The 23,100-nt window shown below is 38.9% G+C and overlaps 1 protein-coding gene across 1 annotated transcript in view; it reads left to right on the forward strand.

The window, feature by feature from the left end:
* col15a1b (collagen, type XV, alpha 1b) overlaps positions 1-23,100 on the forward strand; it is a 58,804-nt gene that overhangs the window by 32,327 nt on the left and 3,377 nt on the right. The window contains exons 8-37 of the mRNA XM_056235472.1: positions 1,951-1,977; positions 3,476-3,538; positions 3,641-3,727; positions 6,274-6,336; positions 6,447-6,578; positions 9,891-9,944; positions 10,062-10,097; positions 10,499-10,636; positions 11,289-11,351; positions 11,555-11,590; positions 11,815-11,856; positions 11,980-12,042; positions 12,243-12,278; positions 12,487-12,561; positions 12,648-12,713; positions 12,966-13,001; positions 14,924-14,986; positions 15,074-15,163; positions 15,242-15,277; positions 15,372-15,425; positions 15,513-15,569; positions 15,650-15,709; positions 15,835-15,880; positions 16,623-16,697; positions 19,586-19,611; positions 19,825-19,923; positions 20,078-20,222; positions 20,408-20,472; positions 22,067-22,195; positions 22,298-22,399. Coding sequence (XP_056091447.1) covers positions 1,951-1,977; positions 3,476-3,538; positions 3,641-3,727; positions 6,274-6,336; positions 6,447-6,578; positions 9,891-9,944; positions 10,062-10,097; positions 10,499-10,636; positions 11,289-11,351; positions 11,555-11,590; positions 11,815-11,856; positions 11,980-12,042; positions 12,243-12,278; positions 12,487-12,561; positions 12,648-12,713; positions 12,966-13,001; positions 14,924-14,986; positions 15,074-15,163; positions 15,242-15,277; positions 15,372-15,425; positions 15,513-15,569; positions 15,650-15,709; positions 15,835-15,880; positions 16,623-16,697; positions 19,586-19,611; positions 19,825-19,923; positions 20,078-20,222; positions 20,408-20,472; positions 22,067-22,195; positions 22,298-22,399 — 2,064 coding nt within the window. The remainder of the gene's footprint in view (positions 1-1,950; positions 1,978-3,475; positions 3,539-3,640; positions 3,728-6,273; positions 6,337-6,446; positions 6,579-9,890; positions 9,945-10,061; positions 10,098-10,498; positions 10,637-11,288; positions 11,352-11,554; positions 11,591-11,814; positions 11,857-11,979; positions 12,043-12,242; positions 12,279-12,486; positions 12,562-12,647; positions 12,714-12,965; positions 13,002-14,923; positions 14,987-15,073; positions 15,164-15,241; positions 15,278-15,371; positions 15,426-15,512; positions 15,570-15,649; positions 15,710-15,834; positions 15,881-16,622; positions 16,698-19,585; positions 19,612-19,824; positions 19,924-20,077; positions 20,223-20,407; positions 20,473-22,066; positions 22,196-22,297; positions 22,400-23,100) is intronic.

Here is a 23,100-nt window from a genome sequence, read left to right on the forward strand (position 1 = left end):
TCTGCAATGGCCATCCCAGTCCCTGACCTGAACCCTATAGAAAATGAGTGGGCTGAACTGAAGAGAAGAAGCATCAACATGGATCTGGGAATCTGAAGGATCTGGAGAGATTATGTATGCAGGAATGGTCTCTGATCTCTTGTCAGGTGTTCTCTAAACTCATCAGGCATTATAGGAGAAGACTCAGAGCTGGTATCTTGGAAAAAGGAGGTTGCAAAAAGTATTTAATAAAAGGGGGCAAATAATTGTTCCCAACGTGTTTCGGAGAAAAACATTTATTTCATAATGTGATTTTCCGCCAACTTTCAATTCTTTTACTTCAATGAAAGGTTAGATTTTTTCAAATTTTTTAAATAAAATATCAAAAGGATTAACAATGCAGATTTATTTTTTACAGCCATCTCTGATCATATTTACAAAGGGGGCAAACACTTTTTCACACCACTGTAATTGCCCCAAAAAATACAATAAACAAATAAATGTAGGTAGAAATTAAATTATACAGTGAGACATAAATGTATATATCTCTTTTAATTAGCTTCTTTATTTATTCACCTTTGTAATAATTACCTTATTTATTTATTGTCCGTTATAATCTTCAAATTTATTTATTAATTACTTATTTTTTTAAGTATTTATTTATGTGCATGTTATAATATTTTTGTCTGTTTTATTCTTCCTTTGTATTTTTTTACCCTATTTGTTTCTTCAATGCTATTTATTTCTGCCTGTCGTTTTTACATTTCTGTATGCATTTCTGCCTCATTATGCAAATGAGGAGGGGCTGTGTCTTAAGGGGTCAATTTCTGCCCATAGAGAGCCTAAGTCCCGCCCCTCCGCTTCCGGCTCATGGGACCTTATTTCGGAAAAAATATGTATGGTCAATGGCGAGAGACAACTTATCTTTTTATTCCGTCTGAACTGTGCCCTGAATTACACATATGATGTTTGTCAATTTAAAAGATAATTATGAAAGTCAAGAAAGTCGCAGTTTGTCATAAAACAGAAGAGTAACATTTAGTTTTATGTAAAAATCGCTCAATGAACTACATCTCCCGGGAAGCGAAACAACGAGCGAGATCCGCTGCTCGTGTGTGTGCAGTCTGGCACAAAACAATCCGGCATGACGGCGTAACGTGACGATTATAATGTCAGACTAGACGAAATGACAGACGTTAGCTTCAGTAAAGTTAGCTTTATTCATTGAGAGAAAATGTGCGCCGTTTGGGTTTGTAGTCTTTTTAATTACGTATTTTCACAGTCTTATACCTCAACAGTTTTACAGCAAACTGTGACTTTCTTGACTTTAAAATGTATCTTTTAAATTGACAATCAGGGATGAGTTCCCTAATGAATATTAATGAGTCTTCCCCTACCACCCTGCAAAAAAAAAAAAAAATTCGCAGCCGGTGGCATGTAGATTCGACCGATGCAGTAAAATGCTAACCAACCAATGGGCAGAAGTTGACCCCTTAAGACACAGCCCCTCCTCATTTGCATAATGAGGTAGAAATGCATACAGAAATGTAAAAACGACAGGCAGAAATAAATAGCATTGAAGAAATAAATAGGGTAAAAAAATTCAAAGGAAGAATAAAACAGACAAAAATATTATAACATGCACATAAATAAATACTTAAAAAAATAAGTAATTAATAAATAAAGTTGAAGATTATAACGGACAATAAATCAATAAGGTAATTATTACAAAGGTGAATAAATAAAGAAGCTAATTAAAAGAGATATATACATTTATGTCTCACTGTATAATTTAATTTCTACCTACATTTATTTGTTTATTGTATTTTTTGGGGCAATTAATTGTATGCTTATTTATTTATTGAGCATTTATTTATTTCTGTATTTATTTTTAAATATGGTAGAGTTGGTCCTCCATATACAGCAGATTGAGTGAGCTAACAGTTTATTAATCTCTTGCCTGTTTTACAGGGAAGCAAAGGTGAAGAAGGAAAACCAGTGAGTAACAATTTGCTTAGATACAGAGAGACTGGTATGTACTGTATGTAGACATGAAGGACATCCATTCAGTACAGTATGTTGAATTAATATATTGACATTATTGTGGACATTATTATTGTAAATTGAACAAATCCTTTCTGGTAGAACTCAATATATGAGAACTATTTGATTCTTTAGAACCATAAGAACAAAGAAAACTACCTTAGCATTGCTCTGAGATGACCAGTGTCATGATACAGTGTGTTGAATGAAGCGAATCCAAACACAGGAGAACACAACCACTTAAATAGATGTAAACAGACAGAGATTAAGGGTACGTTTACACGACAACGCCATGCTTAAAACGAAGAAGTTTTTCCTTGGAGTTTTCCGCATACAGACATCATCGTCAAAACGATCCCCATTCACACTGATACGCGAAAACGACTAAAAACCCTGTATTCTGCTGCCAGGCCATTAGATGGCGATGAAACACTATAGACTGAACACGTAATACACATGTACATGACGTCATCGTCTTCAGAGATTCGTGTTTTTGTTGTTTACATGGAGACCGTTTTCCAAAACTTGCACTTTGAAACCCGTTTTCAAAAGTTTGCGTTTTCATGCACCCATGGAAACGAAGGGCCAAAAAAACGCATAAAAAGTTTTACGTTTTTAGTTAAAACTATGTTGTGTAAACAGCCCCTAAAGGAGAACTCAGGGTTTAAATACATGGTACAAACAAAGGGAACTAATGAGATGATTAAGGAGACCACAGGTGAACAGGATAATTAACTAAATTATTAGGGGAGGAACATGAACGGATGACATTCAAATAGAGCACATGAATTCTCTTTTGGTCTTCTTAGCATTACAGAGAAGAAAAGTATCATTTGATTTCTACAATTTACAAACCAAATTAAATGAAATCATTATAAAAATGTATGTAAAAAAAGAGTAAAAATATGTCATATTGAGTCCCTTGATAGTTTCATATCCTGTGATTTATACCCATATTTGTTTTGTTTCAAAATTTAATCCGTCTTATTTTTAATGTTAGAGCAGCCGCTAATATTTTTAACTTGAATGTGCCTCCGGTGTCAGCTGCTTGATGTTGCAAACTGTTTTTTATTATCATATTATTTTAATTTATTATCGTAATCATAAACACTCTGTTTTGTAATGCTTTACTGCACTTCATCAGTCTTTAGTTAATGGCAAATAAATCAGAAGTCTCTTTATGTGGATATTTGCAATATTTATAAATAGTGCTGACAGTATCTGTTCCTTGTTTGTATGTTGTTTGTTGTGGTTTATTTTTGTTTCAGTGTTTTAATATTTTAATAAAAAATAAAATAAAAATGAATAAGAAGTCTTACACATTCACAGGAAATAGATTATTTCCACGTTGAAAAACAAGGTGGATAGAATGTAATGTGAAGTTTCATGGATTCATGTTTGCATCTGTTTTCGCTGATCTTAATACATCAGTCCACGTGTCTCTTAAATACAGGGACAGAGAGGACCACCAGGACTTCCCGGGTTACCTGGAGAATCTGGAGTTAAAGGAGAAAAGGTGAGGGATAATGCAGTTGAGTTGCCTCCCAAACATGTGATTATCCAGATGTGTTGTTTTTTTAAGCTTGAAAATAAAATCCTGTATCTCTATCTTTTTTAGGGTGATCCTGGGATGGGTCGACCTGGATTGCCTGGTCCACCAGGGCCTCCCGGACAACCAGCGCCATCCAACCCAATTAAAGTTTCAGTGAGTACATTGAACAAAAAGAATTGCTTCATATTGGGGGGAAAACGTCTCGGTTACTAATGTAACCCTCGTTCCCTGAAGGAGGGAACGGGAGACGTGACGTCGACGTGACGGCGTAATTGGGATCACTTCAGGGAGCCCTATCAACTTCGAGTGTCTACAGAACGAGCCAATGAACGTTGGCGTGTGTGAGAAGCGTCACGCTCCCCGCCCCGCAGCACGGGTATAAACAGGAAGCGGGCGCACGCACTCATTGTTTTTCGCTGAGGAGCCAAGATTGTGACGGCCGTACAGCGATGGTCAGCAACCGTGGCGGCGGGACGTCATGTCTCCCGTTCCCTCCTTCAGGGAACGAGGGTTACATTAGTAACCGAGACGTTCCCTTTCAGTCGCTCACGTTCGACGTGACATCGACGTGAGGCCGTATTTGGGATCCCATGGAAACGCCATCGGTTGCTGCCACATCCAGCGCCCTACACAAGACTCTCAGACCCCCAACTGGCTGGGGCGGAAGGCATGCGTAGAGGGAGTTCGGACTGCTGCTCCGTTATAACCCACACAATGGAACTCTTGGATAACACTGGGAAAGCGTGCCTCCCAGACACCGCGCAAGCGGGACCAACAGCACCACAGACGTACCCGGGGTGGGGCAGCGCAGCTGAATGCAGGGACCCGACTCGGACGGCATAGCAGCCCGGAGTGGGGTCTGAGTGTGTGGTGCAACACGTACCTGCTTCCGTCGAAGAGTGTGTGGAGGCGTCAGTGCATCCGGAACACAGCCACTGCTGCTCACTGGCGATGAAAGAGGGGCTTGAGGGTGACAAGGTATAGCGTCGTCGACCACCAAGCGCACCCTCTTGGGACCCAGAGGTTTCAGAAATTGCTCTTTTGTTGAAAATGTGGGTACCCGCCACTGGCCCGTGGGTCAGTGGGGGAACAGAAAGAAAAGGAAACAAAAGATTCTCCACCCGGCCCTCCACCGGGGGAAGGAGCGGTGCCACCACCTCCTGAAGAGCAACTTGGTTCACCTCTGGGTCGCCCGTCTCAGGCGCTTGCCTCCTGGTTTGGCAGCGGCCTGGACGGGCGTGGTCGACTTCCTGCGGCCTCCTCCACGTGTCCCTCATGTCTGCCAGGTTGAGCCAAAGGTGGCGCTCCTGGACCACCAAGGTGGACATCGCCTGACCGACTGAACGTGCGGTTTCTTTCGTCGCTCGGAGAGCGAGGTCAGTTGCCACACGGAGCTCCCGGAGGAGCTCTGGGTCAGAACCACCCTCGTTCATGTCCATGAGCGCCTGGGCCTGGGCCTGGTGGATCTGCAGAAGCGCCATGGAATGGAGGGCGGAAGCAGCCTGTCCACAGGTTCTGTAAGCCTTCGCCGTGAGACCGGACTAAAACTTACATGCCTTGGACGGGAGGCGTGGATTGCCCCACCAGGAGGAAGCGGACGCCAGACACACTTGCATCGCGACGGCACGCTCCACAGAAGCCCGACCTTCTCGGTGGCCCGTGAAAGCATAGCCGCCCATTCTGGATCAGACTCGGACAACGCTACACTCCCCGAAGGGGGTAAAGCAGCCGAATCTTCATCTCCAGAGGACTGAAGCTCCCCCTCCGATGCTGCGATAGACATCTGGTCGTCAGGTGGGGCTCCAAAGGACACGGCTGGTCGTCCATGAATAGGACCAGCGTGTTCCTTTGGAGGCTCCAACGGCGGCAGCGCTTGTGAGGCGTGAGGGACCCACAGAGATGGCCTCGGCGGGGAAGCCCTCACGGTAATCCTCAGATAATCCTGACCATGCACTGAAGTAGGTCTATTCTGAGGTCCAGAATAGACACTAGATCGGGGCATAGGCGAGGGGACTACACCTCCCTTGAGGTAAGCAAGTCTCGATCTCAGCGCTGTCATAGTCATATTCCCGCAATGGGAACATGAACTATTCACAAAAGCTGCCTCAGCGTGCTGAATGCCCAAACACGAGAGGTAACTAATGTGGCCATCTGCTGGCGCCAGGGAACGACCGCATCCAGAAACGCACAAGCAGAATGACATCCTGAAAAGGACGCAGGGTCACACTTGTGTTGCTCTTTTAGTTGAAAACAAAAAATATAAAAAAGAAAAAATTACTCTCTCAGTGCTGAAGCAACCAGGGATAGCCGCGGTGTAATCGGGGTACACACTCACAAGAGGAACGCCCACCGAGACCGACACATACAGACACACTCACACACAAGCAATGCTGTGAAAACAGCAGTTGTGAGCTGCAATGCTCGCGGCCACCACTGATCGCGCCTTCACACCAGCACTGGAACAGAGTATTTCCTTTTGAGCAGTCTTCAACGATGCAGCAGTCTGCAGAAACTCAGAGTCAAAACGAAAGCTCGGCTCCGAAGCGACGCGTCTCACGCACGCCAACGTTCATTGGCTCGTTCTGTAGACACTCGAAGTTGACTCCAACATCTTTGACTACTTTAAATCTGATGCACATAGTTCTGTGCACATACTGTGATACTTGTTTATTAAAATGTATCTAAATTTTTACTGACAGTATGGATTTGATGCTCTCGGCTCTGGTTTTGGAGATGTTGACACTGATACCGAACGTCTTAGAGTGAGTAAAATCTGACCATGTTTTGAAGACATTGTTACATACTGTATTTAATGGCAATTAACAGTAAGGCTTGTCAATGTTTATCCATCTCTAATAATGTCATATTCTAGGGTCCACCTGGTCCTCCAGGCCCTCCTGGGAAACCTGGCCCACCTGGTCCCAACAGCCGCTTTGGGGGTTTGCTCCCTGGACCTCCAGGTGCCCCTGGCAAGGATGGCAGAGATGGGCAAACTGGACTTCCTGTGAGTATTTTCTCTCTTCGTTTAAATCAGCTGCTGAAGAAAGTCTCAGTTTACAGTTTGTTAGAATTCATATCCCACTCGTACTTATGTTGTGCCTGTCATCTCAAGTTACCTCTGATGTCCAATGCACTCAGACAACTTAAAATGAAGCTACATAAAATAAGTAATTCAGGCCAGCAGATAAATTATTCATTCCCCATCAAGCACTTCTCAAGACCTAGAATTGCTAAATGATGGTTGAACCACAGTCTTTTAATGTTCATGGTGTCTTCTTTCCTTCTCTCGATAACCCAGCAGTTTGAGGACTGGTTTAGTGGGTCTGGGTCTGGCACTGACTCTGGGTTTGGCTCTGGGTTTGGCTCAGGGTTTGGTAAAGGACAGGCAGTGCCCTGGTTCGTTCAGGTCACTGAACTAGTAGGTTGGAAAAGGCAGCATTTTCTCTCCAACAATTTCTGCTTTTCCTCATTTGCCTAAATGCAATCTGAGATTTGGATTAGATTACAGTGTTGTATTAATGCATGTATATTCTCCGTTACCCAGGCAAAAACTCACCATGGCTTTCCGTCACACGTTAACCTTTTTATATCTTCAAATTCTGTCTTTATTTATCACAATTGTGAGTTTATATCTCGCAATTCTAAAATGTTTTTTTTTGTTTTGTTTTTTGCAATTCCGATTATGTAATTTGCAAATTATAGCTGTTAGATGTTCTAGAAGTTGTCAGATATATTTTTCAGGGGTTTTAGTTTATGTGGTCCATGCAAGGTTGCATTTCAGGACAGCTTGAAACTGTGCTGCCTTTTTCTGAATGTTGGAGAAAATCTGTCTTTTTAATTTTGAACTGTCTGCTTGTACTAACAGCAATGGCAACTTAAAACATTATGTTGAAACAACATAATCATATTTGTCATATAAAGACACAACTCAATTCTAATCACATTTATTTGTATAGCGCTTTTCACAATACACATTGTGAAAAGCAGCTTTACAGAAAAAGTCCACATTACAATTTAGAGTGATCTGTTATCAGAGGTAACTGTCTAAGTTATATATTTCAGAAATGTACATATACAAAATTAGATGCACAGTTTCCTAAAAAATTATTAATTTAAACAATGTAATAATTAAAGGCAGAAACAATGAGCTCATTGAAGTAATAAATACTTGTATTCAACAAAAAATGTATACTATATTTAATTCGTACTTGCTGCAAAAAAAATGTAATGCAGTGTATCTGTATAGACCAGGGGTCCGTTCTTCGTACGTGGATTACTCAGTTATCTGGATTTTACTGTTGATGATTTGATATGATCCAGGATTGTTAGGTTCTTCGAAGCTCATCCCAGAGTTGCTGTCATAGCAACAGGTCCGTGATTTCATGTAAATGCTCTTGACTCTTAAGAAATGTTATTAATGCTGTCACATAACAAATCTGCTTCACAGGTAAAATTAAAGTAATTGCAAATCGTGAAATAATGTAAATAATTGGGAATCATGAAACAAACAGTACACATTTCATTCATAGGAGTAGCTTAAAATTTGAGCTGGGGGGAAAATTAAAATAGAAATTACCATTCTTTCTAAAGATATATAAAGTAAACATGGGGGAATACATAAATATTTCTCCAAAAATCACAAACAAATGGCAGGAGGCGGGATTGAATATGTATGTGTGTGTCATCATTTGATTCAAAATTAAATAAACCCATTTGATTCAGTGTTGTTATGGTTTCAACGAAAACTGAAACTAATAATTAAAAACATTTCATTTGCTCAAATAAAATAACAACCTATGAATGTTAGATAAAAAAATCTATAATGAAAAAGAGCGAGTTTCAGGGTACAATAGAGCTTCTAATATAATGAATTTATTTATGAATTTAATATAATTAATGAAGTTGTTCATTTGTATGTATGTGTCAACATACAAATTATATATTTTTTATTCATTAGCTATATTTGAAACTCACAACCTTTACTGTCATAATCACTCACAATCTCTGTTTATGTTACCAAATGCTTTAATGGGACTGGATTCCATTTTTTTGTAACTGTAACTCATTGTCAACGTAAAGATTGAGGACTATTATTTGTATTTTTTTTTTATTTAATACTATAATAACACTTTTTAAGAAATTACTGTCACTGCAAATGACTGTATCATAATCAGTGGTCAAATATTGAAGCGTCCTAAAATTTCCATAGAAAACGAAAAAGGTATACTAATTTTCTGCCAGGACATCTGTTCATTTTACAGACATTTCCTTCACTCCTAAAACACAACACAAATTCACAATGAAATGCCTAATTCAAAATACTGGTAAACACCTGTGATCAGCACACATGGTATCTTCATCTGGCTGTTTTTTATTGGGTTCACCTTGCTTTGCAGTCAGTTGATGTTTTAAAAAATGACGAATATCCATTTTTGACAAGTCATTTAGAATAGGCTACAGTAAATTTCAATTGCTACGAACCGCCAAAATGCAGATTCATCATGCGACAACTTCATAAGCAAATGAGATTGAGGGAGGGGATTAGTAAGTTTAATTGGATTTAATTACAAAGTAACATTTTAAAATGTAAAAGAATAACTAAATTAATATGTATATCTATTATGGGGTTGAGAATATCATTTATTTTTAAAAAATGTTTAGTAACATCTCTATGCTGATGGGGGTGGGGGTGGGGGGGCCCGCCCGCAAGCTCCTCCCAGGATTTCATTTATCTATTATAACTTGTATGTCCTTTTGGTCGCTTGGTTGTTTCCTTATAAATAAATAAAAATTGTCAGGCGTGCAATGTTATTATGTAGTTGTCTAGCCTCTAGCCAATTGCTGCATTGCTGATCATGGTTTCGAGTATCAATATCTGCCCTTTCCAATGAACACAAGAACACGCAGTAATATCAGACAACTTAATCCAAATATTTTAATCAAATCCACAAATTCGTTTGAAGAAACAAATTAGCCGGAGATCAGTTATCACGACATCTGGCATCTGTCAAATCATCTCAGATGTATTAAGCGAGGTACGAAAAATTGACCCCAGGGGTGTCAAAGATGGTCCTGGAAGGCCACTGTCCAGAGTGGTCCTTGCCTCAACACCTGCCTGAAAGTTTCCAGTATGCCTTGTGAGATCTTGATTAGGTGGTTCAGGTGAGTTTAATTGGGGTTAGAGCTAAACTTTGCAGGACAGTGGCCCTCCAGGAGCAGGATTGGACACCCCTGGTGTAGATGCTGACTTTTATAATGTTTTATTGATGTTAAGTCATGTCATAAGCTGGTGTTTTGATCTGTTTCACCTTTAAAGGGTGTTCCTGGTCAGAAGGGCTTAAATGGACAACAGGGTCTGAAAGGAGCAAAGGTATGAAAATGACCCAATCTTGATGAATGAACTCACTCAATGTCATATAAAACTGAAAATAAAATCCTTCAGAAAAGTTCCATTTTGAGCTCTACACTTCATGACTTTCTTTCATAGGGTGAACAAGGAATAAGAGGGCCCCCTGGATTTGAGGTATAATGTTTATGATATACAATATATGATGCATAAAGGTATGATCACATAGACCACTGTTCAGGCAATGTTTCACGGATGAAATCCAGTAATTTTATTTGGAATCCACTTGATTGGGAATTCCGCACGAGGTCGAAAGATTTCCCCATGCAGATAGGTTCAAGTTGGTCATGCAGGTTCACTGCGTTGATCAGCAGAAAGCTTTTGGTTTGAAAGTGACTTCTGTGCGAGCTGTGCTTCATACATTGCTACACTATTGAAAATAGACAATGGACCTTTTTTTGCTTATGAAATTTTGCCAAAATGTCACTGCACCTTAAGGCTGCATAAAGTCGAAATAACCATTATAATACATTTTATTTCTCATCATATTGTTTGTTTCATTCTTACTTTTCCTAAAGGGTGAAAAGGGTGACTCTGGCCTGAGAGGTCCACCTGGCCCTATTGGACCTATGGGGCCTAGGGGTGTACCTGGACCACCTGGCCCTCCTGGCCCACCAGGGCCCTCAAGCAACAATTTCATGGTGGACACTTTGAAGGTCTGAAAATCTACTAGCAATTAATTTACCGATAGATATCCCAGACGTCCTTTTTGGTCTTTTAGAGGCAGATTTGTAATTAACCACTTTTTTGGAATTTCAAATTCTAAATGCAGGACATTACAGTCAACAACAGACTACTGTTTTGAAATGATCCTTCTGAAATACTTTGATATTCATTATTGTGATAAGAGTACAGAGATAATCAGATCTTCAGATGTTTTCTTTTATACATAAATACTGGTCAGACTGAGCATCAGTGGGTCATGTACTCAGTGCATGATTTAGTGGAAAACAAACTTCATGTCGAAGGCCTTTTTTGATGAATAGAGTCCAAAGCAAAAAAGCTTTCAATAGCTACATTGTGACATGAACAGTATAATTCAAGGGTCACATCTGGTCCAATTTTTCCTTCATTTTTGAAATTTTTGTTTTAGCATTTTAGTTTAAAATGTGAATGAATCCCTTAAAAGAGAGCTGTATTGCTTTTGAGATAATAGCAGTTCTTTGAGGTTGAAATTCTTCAAACATCACTTTTCATGGCCAGAACACCATTTAGTCAATTCAAAACCTTAATTATTCATTTTGAGGCTTTTGAGTTGCCCTGGCTTTTATAGTCAGTCTAAGGATAGGAGGTGTTTTATTCTGACAGGATTTGGAGGGTTCTGGGGAAAGCGGATTGTTTCTCGGAGCCGGAATTTCAAAAGGCTATCAAGTGAGTGTACAAAACCATTACAACTATTATGTCTTTCTCAAATGCTATTCACATTTCAAGGTCTTTCATCAACCTAGTATGCATCATCACACGCCACATTTTCCTTGTGCACTCAAAAGCTATTTGTTGAATGGACCTATTCTGAGTTTTTTTTTTTTCTCATATTTCTCTTTTTTTTCTCCTCTCCTCTCCTACAATTTAAGGGGCCTCCTGGTCTTCCTGGCCAACCAGGATCTCAGGTCTTTTTATCTTTAGAAATATTAAATATGAATTTTATTTATATATATATATATATATATATATATATATATATATATATATATATATATATATATATATATATATATATATATATATATATATATATATATATATATATATATATATATATATATATATATATAATATATATATATATATATATTTATAGTATTAATATACATGTTCTGTGTCCTCCCTGTAGGGACTTCCTGGAGCTGATGGAGCCCCCGGTTTGTCTATAAAGGTTTGTCAGACTCCACTATAGTCACTACATATAAACACTATAAATACCTCAAAGTCAAATGAGTTTGATTCATTTCACAATGACACGAGTGTGTTTCCTGACCCCTGTCTCTTCTCTATCCAGGGTGAACCTGGGTCCCCTGGACCTGATGGAAAACCCGGATTAGCTGGTTTACCAGGAGCCAGGGTCAGTTCTCTGTTTCTAGCATTCTTGGAGTACTCTGAAAAACAATCATAATATAATGTACTAAATAAGTAATGTAGCAGTGATAAGTAATTGGTTAGTTTATACATAGCGAGCAAATGATACAAATTATTGTAGTAGCTGTGGCACAATATAATGTGTAATGTTTTTTTCTGTTGTTTGTGCTACCTTGCTGTAAACAGGGGCCAAAGGGAGACAAAGGCAGTCCAGGAGAGAAGGTATTACATTTTTTATCTGAGAATATTTTGAGCAGTTATGTGACATGATGATGTGACCTTTGGCCCACATTATTTACACCAGATATTGAATAATACATGATGATATTCACCCCAAGCCAAATGCACACTGTGGGATTTTTGCAGTCTGAGAAGAAATTCAGTTTGTGTGTAGTATATGCTGTAATTTGCTATATTAATTGTTACTCAGGGTGAGCGAGGTCGTGATGGACTGAGCATCACAGGGCCTCCTGGCCCTCCTGGACCAATCATTAACTTCCAGGATGTAAGTACTGTATGAAGTGTGATTACCTGCTATGCTACAATATTATGTCTGAGTTCCTAAAAAGATAATGATTTCCCCCCCTCTAGCTCCTTTTTAATGATACAGCAGCCAAATTAAACCTCACTAAGGTCCAAGGACCGCCAGGCCCTATGGTACGTAAAGCAGCTCACTGTTTTCCCCTCAAATGCTTTTTAAGATGCAGCATGTTTAACATGGATAGTACAAAGGTCAGTTTTTAAACTATAATTTGCAAGAAGCGTGTCTAGGAGCAATCACAGTTATAAGTTCCTGCGCCTGACGGCACAACACTGCTAAATGCTTGGCGTGTCCAAATGATCTGATCATGTATCACATAATCGCTCATGTTTTTTCGCTTGCGTCTGTGTGTGTGGTGTATGTTGCAGGGCCCTGAAGGCTTGCCAGGCAGAGCAGGATTTCCTGTAAGAATGTCCTTCATCTTTCTTTATACTATTTCAAGATGATATACTGTGGCAATAAAAGGATGCAACTAAGGGTGTGTTCACACTTGTAGTTCAGTTCTCTTGGTTCTTTTGTTACAGACCAAAAAAGAAAATGATACATTTAGTCCTGGTTTGCTTTGTGTTCACATTTCTGTGACGTATATTTTGCTATGGAAGTTACCAACATCCAAAACAATGCTGTGTGCAGGGCTAAATGCACTCATTGTATGTCCAAAACATATGATGGTATTCAGCTGAGAACTTACAAAGAGCTTATTAAATTTCTAAAGGAGTCAAAACAGCGACAGGAATTTCTTCTTTACACACAAGCAAAGATCTGATGCAAGAAAACGCGGTTCCGACGCCTGTACCAAACTGTAATAGGCAATAGAATGCTTGAGCATTTTGCCCTTTTTAGGGTCACATCTTGTGACATCACATCCTGTTTTTGTCTGGTTTAGATGTCTTTGGTCCGTGTTGCTTTCATATTTCAGTATTTCAGAGTTTTTATCAGGGCTGAAGCTAAACTCTGCAGGACAGTGGCCCTCCAGGACCGGAGTTGCCTATCCCTGCCCTAGAGCAACAGATCCCATGGGTTAATCCATTTCACATGGTCCAATAGAGTTTGCTTGACCATTCATTTATTTTAAATACAGATGCTGTAGTTAAACCAAGTAAAATAAAATACAAAATAAAAACATGGTGGTTTTGAAGTACAGAAAGTTGTATAATAATTTTTTTTTTTTTAAAGGTCAAGCAACCAACTTTACTTGAGATGGATTGATCCATCATCATAGTGCATGCATTTACCAGTTTCAGTCTTATCATATGATCTATCAGTGTTTGATTTTGCCAGTTTACCCCAGTTTCCTAAAATGTTCATAATTTGGTGGTTGTTACATTTTTTTCACTTTAAAAGTTTGTGGTACAAACCACTACTAAAGGAAGATTCTGGTTTTAATAAAAGTACAATTAAAAAAAAAAGAAAAAAAAAGAAATCAAGGCTACATTGAGGCACTTACAATAAAGCTAAATGGGGACAGTTTTTGGAATATTAAAAAGCAAAATGGAAGCTTAAAAGTAATTATAAAATTACTTTTATAGCAAATCTTCTGTTCAGACTTATGTATGAAGTATGTATTCTGTTGTTACGTGTGCTGAGAGACGAGGCGGAAAGAGAAGCATACACGACTTTAATAGCAAAAGGCAAGAACATCAATAATTCAAACCAGAAAACTATGAAAATAGTCCACATGAAAAGACAGGAACATTCAGGAACTCCTGACCCAAAACACAAAGACAATCCAACAATGACTAGCAAAACACAACTGAAAAGCAAAAGCTTAAATACACAGAGAAATCAGTGATAATTAAAGACAGGTGTAACTAATGATGGTAACTATAGAAACTAACAAGTAAACAAGGAGAAACTGAAACCAAACACTGGAAGGGAGTACAGAAACAATGAGAACAGAGAATACATTTCAACATAAATGCCCATACAAAACAAAAGACACAGAACCGGGATCGTGACATCTGTATTATTTGAGTTTTAAATCTGTTTAAATCTTAATTTTTTAGGGTTTACAGTGTTACGTTGTCATGGTGATGAAATAACAACACACTAAAATTGTTATAATCCATATCGTTTATGTCTTTTGGCTAAACTATTGAAACAGTGAGTATTTTCATGTTTACAAATTGGCCCCATTTACTTCCATTGGAAGTTCCTCACTGTAACTTAAATTTTTTGCTGCTTTTACAGAATAGGAGAAACATGTCTAAATATTTTTTTGTGGTGATCAAAATTATGTGCGCTTACTCTGATTTTTGGGGTTATAAACTTTTAAATAAAACATTATACTGGTGGAAATAACTTGCATGAATGTTGTCATGCTCAGGGCCCAAGGGGACCAAAAGGTGAAATTGGGTTTCCTGGTATTCAAGGACCTCTAGGACTGAAGGTATGGGTTTAAAATGTGATTAGAAGTGACCTGCTGTACCATAATGAAGCACAAACTCTCCCATCAATTTATTGTATTGTCTGAAAGGGAGAAAAGGGGGAGCCAGGCATATCCATAGCTGCTGATGGCTCACTAATAACAGGCATGAGAGGACCCAGAGGACCGAAAGGAATCAAGGTTGAAACTATTTACTTTTGACCTTGATCTTTTTGTTGTTCCTCAATGGTCTGACACTGATGTCGTTGTACTTTGCAGGGAGATATCGGTCCCACTGGACAGCCTGGGATTGTGGTGAGATGCATCTCTCACACCAAACTAAAAGCATTCATATATATATAGCCTACTACTATAGAAGAATATATATGTTTTTTTTTACGATCTTTAGGGGCCGATTGGACCAACTGGACAAAAAGGAGGATATGGAATTCCTGGTCGACCAGTTAGTTTTATTAATTTTTATCTGTTTATTTATAGTTTTACATCTCATAAATGCTTATTTCTACTCACTCCCTGATATTTCTTTTAGGGTCGGCCTGGAGTAGTTGGAAGGAAAGGGGACAAGGGAGATGCTAGTGGTCCCCCTGTAAGTTACTTTTTTTTGTTGCTTCCATTACGTTTACATTTTTTTATCTAATTATTTATAACAACTTACCTGTATTCAAGGGTCCACCTGGTCCACCTGGGTCTCCAGGACCACCAGGACGAGTGATTGGCCTCAATGCAGTAAGTTTGATCCTCTTAGCAGATTTGCAGAATATCGAAATTAAATTGAGCACCACATTGTGGTTTATCCTAAAATGTGCAATTTTCACAAACGTTATGAAATGATTCTGCTCTGAATCTTGAAGACAGTTTTCCCAGTTCCTCCTAGACCACACTGCAAAATACCAGTAAGTTAATGAGTGAAATTCTCCAATTGGTGGTTTGGCTTTGGGTGTGGCGCATGTCATTCAGGCTCGGCTCCTCCCCCTAATACACTAGCCCTGCCCACTTTGCTCTCTAAGGTGCATGGGTTCATGGCCTTAACAGCATAGAACAGGCTTAATTTACAAAACAGATCTAAATGACATTTTATTCAAAGTAAAAAAAAAAAATTTTTTAGATATTAATTTTGTCAACTGAATTATGCCTGCCTTATGCTGTCATTTACAAATTCAGGAATGTCTCTCCATGGTCCTTTAACCCAGTATCTCATCTCATCTCATCTCATCTCATCTGAGGTGCTCTCCTAAGCTCACCAAAGCATGTTGCATGAGCTCTAACATTTGTTGGGCTCAGCAGTGAATTCATGGTATTGTAGGATCTGGTGTGCTGTGTACATTTTAAAATGTCACACTAACAAAACTGTTCACTCCTGAATATGCTGACATTAGCTGGCATGGGTTTATATTCATTTAATTATTTCATATCAGACAATATTTTCATAATCATTTCTATTCTGTCCAAAATTGTCTAATTTTATACAAAAATGTTTGTCTTATAGGTCAACAACAACAACAATTCACAACAAGGTATGTATAGCAGATCTTATATGTAGCAGCCTTTTCAACAATTTATTTTTAATAGTTAATGAATAATGAATAAAGAACTTTTGAGGTTAAAGGGTTAAATATCTGATTTTTTTGCATTGAAACAGACAATGGAAGAGTGTCATTTGGAGTCAAAGGGGAGAAGGGTGATGTGGGAAATCCAGGGTTGCCAGGAGTTCCAGGTATAATAAAAATGTCGTATTTTGGAAAATAACCATTAACCATTAGCCTCCTCACGCTTACCGGTAAAAACCAAAAACATACACTGTAAAAAAAGATGGACAGTGTGTCTCCGCATTCTTCCACTGTAGAAATATGAAGGCAAGCCAAAATATCCCAGTAACGGTCATTGCTGATTATGTCGTTCGTAGCCCGATTCTGCAAGGTCCCATCCATATTCCTGCTCCCGCAGACTCAATTGCAAGTACAGCTGTCAATAATGATGTTAAATGCTTTGGCTTCACTTTTCAGGACTTGAGCGGCACATTTGAGCGTTCGCTCAAATCCCTGTCAGAGATTTGACTCTCGGCTGATCCACGTTTAGGAATACGACGCCTATCACCATCTAGGACTGAAGTAAAGTCCTGTTTACAAAGGAAAAATTTGCATTTAAACATGGAACAACTATGGACTTACATGCGGCTACTAAGGATTTGAAGATTGAAATTCTTAAAGCTAAACAAAGCTTTAAGGAAAAATTAGAAAATAAGATGGCATACAAAAATCCTGGCTCAGCATGGGCAAATATGAAAACCATAGTAGGCCTTCATAACTCAAATTTTAGTAATCAGGTTATTTTAAAAGGTTTTAATTCTGATTTTGAACTGGCAAATGCACTAAACAACTTTTACTGTCGTTTTGACAATTTGGATTTCAGTAAAGAAATCCAGGAGCTGAATTTTAAATTAATGGATGATCAGCATTTTAACATCGACCTTCAGGATGTTGAAAAAGCTTTCAGACTTGTAAAGGCAAATAAAAGCCCAGGTCCTGATAGCATCTGTGGCAGACTATTAAAGTCATGTGCAAAAGAACTGAGCCCAGTATTTCATGAGATTTATAATAAATCTCTGAAGACACAACATGTACCGATCCTCTGGAAGGATGCGGTGGTCATTCCTGTCCCTAAATGCAGTGGTCCTAAGATGACCAACGATTTTAGGCCCGTCGCTTTGACTTCCGTCCTAATGAAAATCTTTGAGAAATTAGTGCGGTCTGAGATTCTGAGGAGGACAGAACATAAATTGGACCCTATGCAATTTGCATATAGACCTCACAGAGGAGTACAGGATGCTACAGTCACAATGCTAAATTTGCTATTAAGACACTTGGATGGACAGAGGACTCATGCTAGACTTTTATTTGTTGATTTTCCTTCAGCGTTCAACACAATTCAACCATTTGAATTAAAAGGCTCTTAGATCAGTTTACGTTAAGCATTCATTTGATGGGTTGGATTTTGGATTTCCTAACTAACAGAACACAGAGAGTAAGAGTTAATGGTGTCCTATCTGAACAGAGGAGTTCCTCCACAGGGTCTCCTCAAGGTTGTGTGCTGTCCCCACTTTTATTTATTCTATATACAAATATGTGTCAAAGTATGTATGTATGAGAACAAAATTATTATAAAATATGCGGATGACTCCGTTATTGTGAGTTTACTTAAGGAGAATGAGACCTCGCATGGCCCAATTATTGAGGATTTTGTCAACTGGTGTGAGCCATCTTATTTACAGTTTAATATATCAAAGACCAAGGATATGCTCATTGATTTTAGGAAGAGTACTCATCCAAGTGAATCTACCTCAATTAATGGCCAAAAAATAGAGTATGTACAATCATACAAATACCTTGGAACTATTATTGATGAGAAACTAAATTTTGAAGAGAATTGTGAGGCTCTGTGCAACAAGGGGCACCAGCGTTTGTATTGCCTAAGGAAATTATCTGTGTTTAATTTTGACCGAACAATAATGATGATGTTTTATAATGCTTTTATTGAATCTGTGTTGTCCTTTTCCACTGTAGTATGGTATGGTCATATATCTTTGAAGGCAAAAAATCAGTTAGACCAGATAGTAAAATGGTCTGGCCGTTTGATAGGTGAGTCAAAACCAGGAGTGGCATCCCTATATACCAAACAGTTACAAAGGATGGCCTTCTCACTTTTAAATGATGACTCTCACCCTCTGCACAATGAGTTTCAGTTATTGCTGCGAGGAGATATAAAGTCCCAAGGTGTAGACCGAAAAGATATCAGAGCAGCTTCGTTCCAAATGCAATATGAAAATCAATATGATTAATAAATTATAGTGGTGGTTTTTCAGAAATGTAGTACTAGGGTTTTATGATTTTTACAAAGACCATATGTAATGTCTTGAGAGCACTTTCTTTCTTTCTTTCTTTCTTTTTTGAGAGCACTTTATTAAGTATGAGTATTTATTTGTCCTTTATGTGTTGTGGAGTGTTCTGTGTTTGTGTGTTTTTGTACTGGATGCCATAGAATGTCATTGCACTGTAATGCAAATTTACCTACGGGTACAATAAAAGTAACCTAACCTATCACTGTATACATATATAAGCTCCTTCAGTATTATCAGCAGCTTTCGCGCTTCTCAGGAGCTTATTCCCCTCCATCCCCAGCTCCTCCTCTCGTCAGTCAGGATTTGGCATTCTGATTACCCCTGAATCAGACTAAGATTCTCTAATTATGTTGTACATATTGTACATATTGTTGTACAAAATGTATAGCTTTCTTTAGAATTATATTAATAATAGAATTATTATAACTCCATAACCTGGTTAGACCTATTGATTATTTCACAGATTCTCGAACCAGCATATCACAAAGGGCATTCTGGGTCGAGCGAGTGGCCCTGAGCGTACCAAGTGAGCGGAGTGCAGTCTTCAGAAAGGCGCTCCCCGCTCTGCTCACATACTCTGTATAGCACACATTGATTGGCAGACAGTCCAATGACTAGACATCAACACTTTTTGATTAGACATCAACCATTTTCGACTACTGACACTGTCAATCTGTTGAATTGATGTTTGTTTTCTTTCTTCACAGTGCCTATGTTTCCTCATGAATATGTGGTAAGTACTTGTTCAAAATCTCACATATCCCATGAACGTTTTTTTAGCATTTGCATAAAGCAGTACACTAAATACTTAAAATGGGCAATTTAAAAAAAATTCTAATTCAAATAGTAAGGAAAACGTTTTTTTTTTAAAGTGCTTGTTCATTAGGCAGTTGTTTTTGAGTATGTATGTATGATTTTTTTCTGATTTTGAGTATGTGTCTCTAAGGGTGCTAAAGGTGATATTGGCTACAAAGGGCAAAAGGGAGAGAAAGGGGATCCAGGTTTGCCTGGCCCTCCAGGGATCCCTGGAAGAGCAGGCCTTGTGGTAAGTCTACAATAACTAATCAATTCAAAACAAATACTAAAAAAGAAAACTCACGATTCAACTCTAATTGAAACAAAAACATGAACCAAGTCTGTCCTTTTTAATAAGATAAAGATTAAGCCCAAATATGACTAAGTGCATTTTTGCATTTCAGGGACCTAAAGGGGACTCTATTGTTGGCCCTCCTGGAGACACGGGTGCCCCAGGCCTGCCAGGACTGCCTGGTTATGGAAGTTCAGGACCACAAGGGCCACCAGGACCACCTGGGCCACCAGGTACCCCATCGGCATATGGCTCAGGTGACAACAAATACTTTATCATGACTTCAAATAGTGAACTTTTCCAAACTTTTTAGACAATTCGCTTGAGCGCATTCTTAAACAGATTTCTCTCCAAAGTTATTTTGAGTGACTTTATCGAGGCAAAGAACTTTTTATCAACAACTTACTCAGGCATCATACTTCTGCTTTACTTTCTGTCTCAGCTGCGAATCTCCCTGGACCTCCAGGTCCTCCGGGGCCGCCCGGCGCTTCTGGCCATGGAAACCCTGTAAGTCAGATGGCACAGAACTCAGTTGTAGGGGAGCAAGCTCATAAAGGATTAAAGGGTCACTTCACCCATTTCAACATTAATCTTTATTGAAAGTGGGTCATATATGTAGTCGAAATGTAAAAGAAATTTTGAATTTGATGCCCTCTTGACCGAGAAAAGACAGAAAATAACTTTAGTGCGCATTTGTATGCAAGACAACAACTCCCACAATGCACCACATTGCACAGCTCCGCAAGCCACTCCCACTAATCCAGAACAGCGCAAACATCAGAGAAATCACTTTTCCGTCTACAAGGTTAGCTGCCACCAGAGTTAGAAATTCATTTCACACAAAATTTCTAGTTAGTTGGCTGTGGCGAGCAGGACGAGGGCGAGGGATGTGATAGGACAGCGCGAGGCCGGTGGCGCGAGTGATAATGAACGACACCTGTGAGACGCGCCGGACCGGTCTCTCTCGCGTCTCTCACCGAGGAGCGGACGCATAAAACGAGGAGCGACGACAGGGCAGATCGAGAGAGGAACAGGCCTGATTTTATGTTGTGTTTTGTTTCTGTTGTGTGTGGCCAGCAGTGAGGGGCTGCTCGCTTATATTTTTGTTTTGTATTTGTTTATTTTACTATTAAAATGTTTAAATGTTTGCCGGTTCCCGCCTCATTCTTCCCACAACAACGAACCCCGTTACATTGGCAAACTCATTAGTGAATTACTCCTCGTTTGTATTTCTTTCTATATGGTGAATTTATTATTGCATGATGATGATAAAGTTACCTGGATGTTCAGTCAGAACATATGCGGTGCGAAACTTGGATGGATCACAACACAAACGTCCGTGTGCTCGTCTGATTCAGAGATTTCGTCCAGGAGATATTGCGATCGTTGAAATTCAAATTCTCTGCAGCAGACGGACTCTATCTGTGTCCGTAGCGCACAGCGAGAGCCGAGAGCACAGGCACCAGCAGTCCGCCCAGCTCGAGCCAGTCCGGGCTTCTCGTCTGCGCCGGGCTGGTCTCCTGCCGCAGCCGACGCCGCCGCCTCTTGTTCCTCCATCAGCCTCAGCTGCTCTTCGCTATATTGTGGCTCGTATAAATAGCCACGAACATCAGTTTCGAGCAAAAGATTTTCAAAATCCTCGTCTTCCATATCGTGTGTCGTAAATTCAGGCATTATGGTAAATCTAACTCCTTGAGCGCTTGTTAGCTTAGCTTGCTGTCTTCCAAGCAAGATGGCGGATTAATAGTTTAGTTTCTTCAGGTTTAGTCCCACCCACTGATCTGTAATAGGCCGGTGGGGTGAGTGGGTCCCACGCCCTTGAATAATAATGAGCTAAAGGCTGTAGTTTTCTTAATATGCAATGAAATTTATCTTCCGTCCTATCGTGACGCAAAATGACGATATTTACGTCACGATAGGACGGAAGTAAAACACTTAAATCCTTTTTTCTCCCATCTCAGAAAAAAAACAAGCAAAATTCCACCATCATTATAATATATGACTGGGTTTCTAACAATACAAACCTTAATGCAAATGGGTGAAGTGACCCTTTAAATGTGCCTTGGTTTTTTTATTGTGACTGCTTACTTTGCCTTTCCAGGTGAGCACATACAAAAACATTCAGACCATGATAAGAGAGGCCAGTCAAGCTGCAGAAGGGACACTGGGATATGTTATAGACAAGAGTGAACTGTACATCAGGGTACAAGGGGGCTGGAAGAAAGTTGAGGTATTTACTTATTTTCACATTTTCCTTCAAAACAAAGGTAAATAGAGCAAAATATCTTGTCTTCTTATTCTAATGTTTTTTGGTGTGTAACTGTGTTTTTAGCTAGGAGAGCTTATCCCAGTTCCCCAAGACAGTTCCTCATCTGCTTTGTCACAAGGCCTGAGCAGACCCAGCGGCCGCAGTGTACCCAGACTTCACAGCCAGGTGCGTCATACATATGCAGTAGTCTAAGGATGCACAGATATTAAAATTGTGGGCGATTCTAATAAACTGATATTTTTTTTAAAAAAAGGCTTTTGTCTAAATAAATAAAAATTACAATCAATGATTTTAAATGTTACAAGTGAATTTTTGCATCACAATATTATAATGTAGTTTGAAAAATGGATATTCATTTTGAGATCAGTGTTATTTCAGTATCTATATACTATAGTACTATAGTATTTATTAATATTTTTAAATAGCTCTTATTTTTATATTTTCAGTTATTTCAATTTTAGTTTTAGTGATTTTTTTTTCATGTGATTTTTTTATATATATATATTTCTATTTAGCTTTAATTTTATTACAGTTTTAGTTTAAGTTTACATTTTTCATGTAATGTTTATATTGTATTTTATTTTAACTTTTTTTTTCAGTTTACCAAAAGCTATTTAATAGTTTTTTAATTTTAGTTACCACTATTTGAGATATGCTAAATATTACATTCAACAATGTTAGTAAGTTAACTTTTGAAAGTTCAATGTAAGAGATTTAAAAGCAGCGACAGATAGAACAGGACTACAAATTATCTTCCAGCTCTGTAAATGAATTTGGGACGAGGAGGTGTTCCCAAAAGCTGTCATCGTTCCCGTATACAAAAGTAAAGATAAACTGGATTGCAATAACTACAGAGGCATCAGCCT

Source organism: Rhinichthys klamathensis, unplaced genomic scaffold (assembly GCF_029890125.1).
Source record: "Rhinichthys klamathensis goyatoka isolate OS25496 unplaced genomic scaffold, OSU_Roscu_1.1 h1tg000422l_1, whole genome shotgun sequence".
Lineage (NCBI taxonomy): Eukaryota > Metazoa > Chordata > Actinopteri > Cypriniformes > Leuciscidae > Rhinichthys > Rhinichthys klamathensis.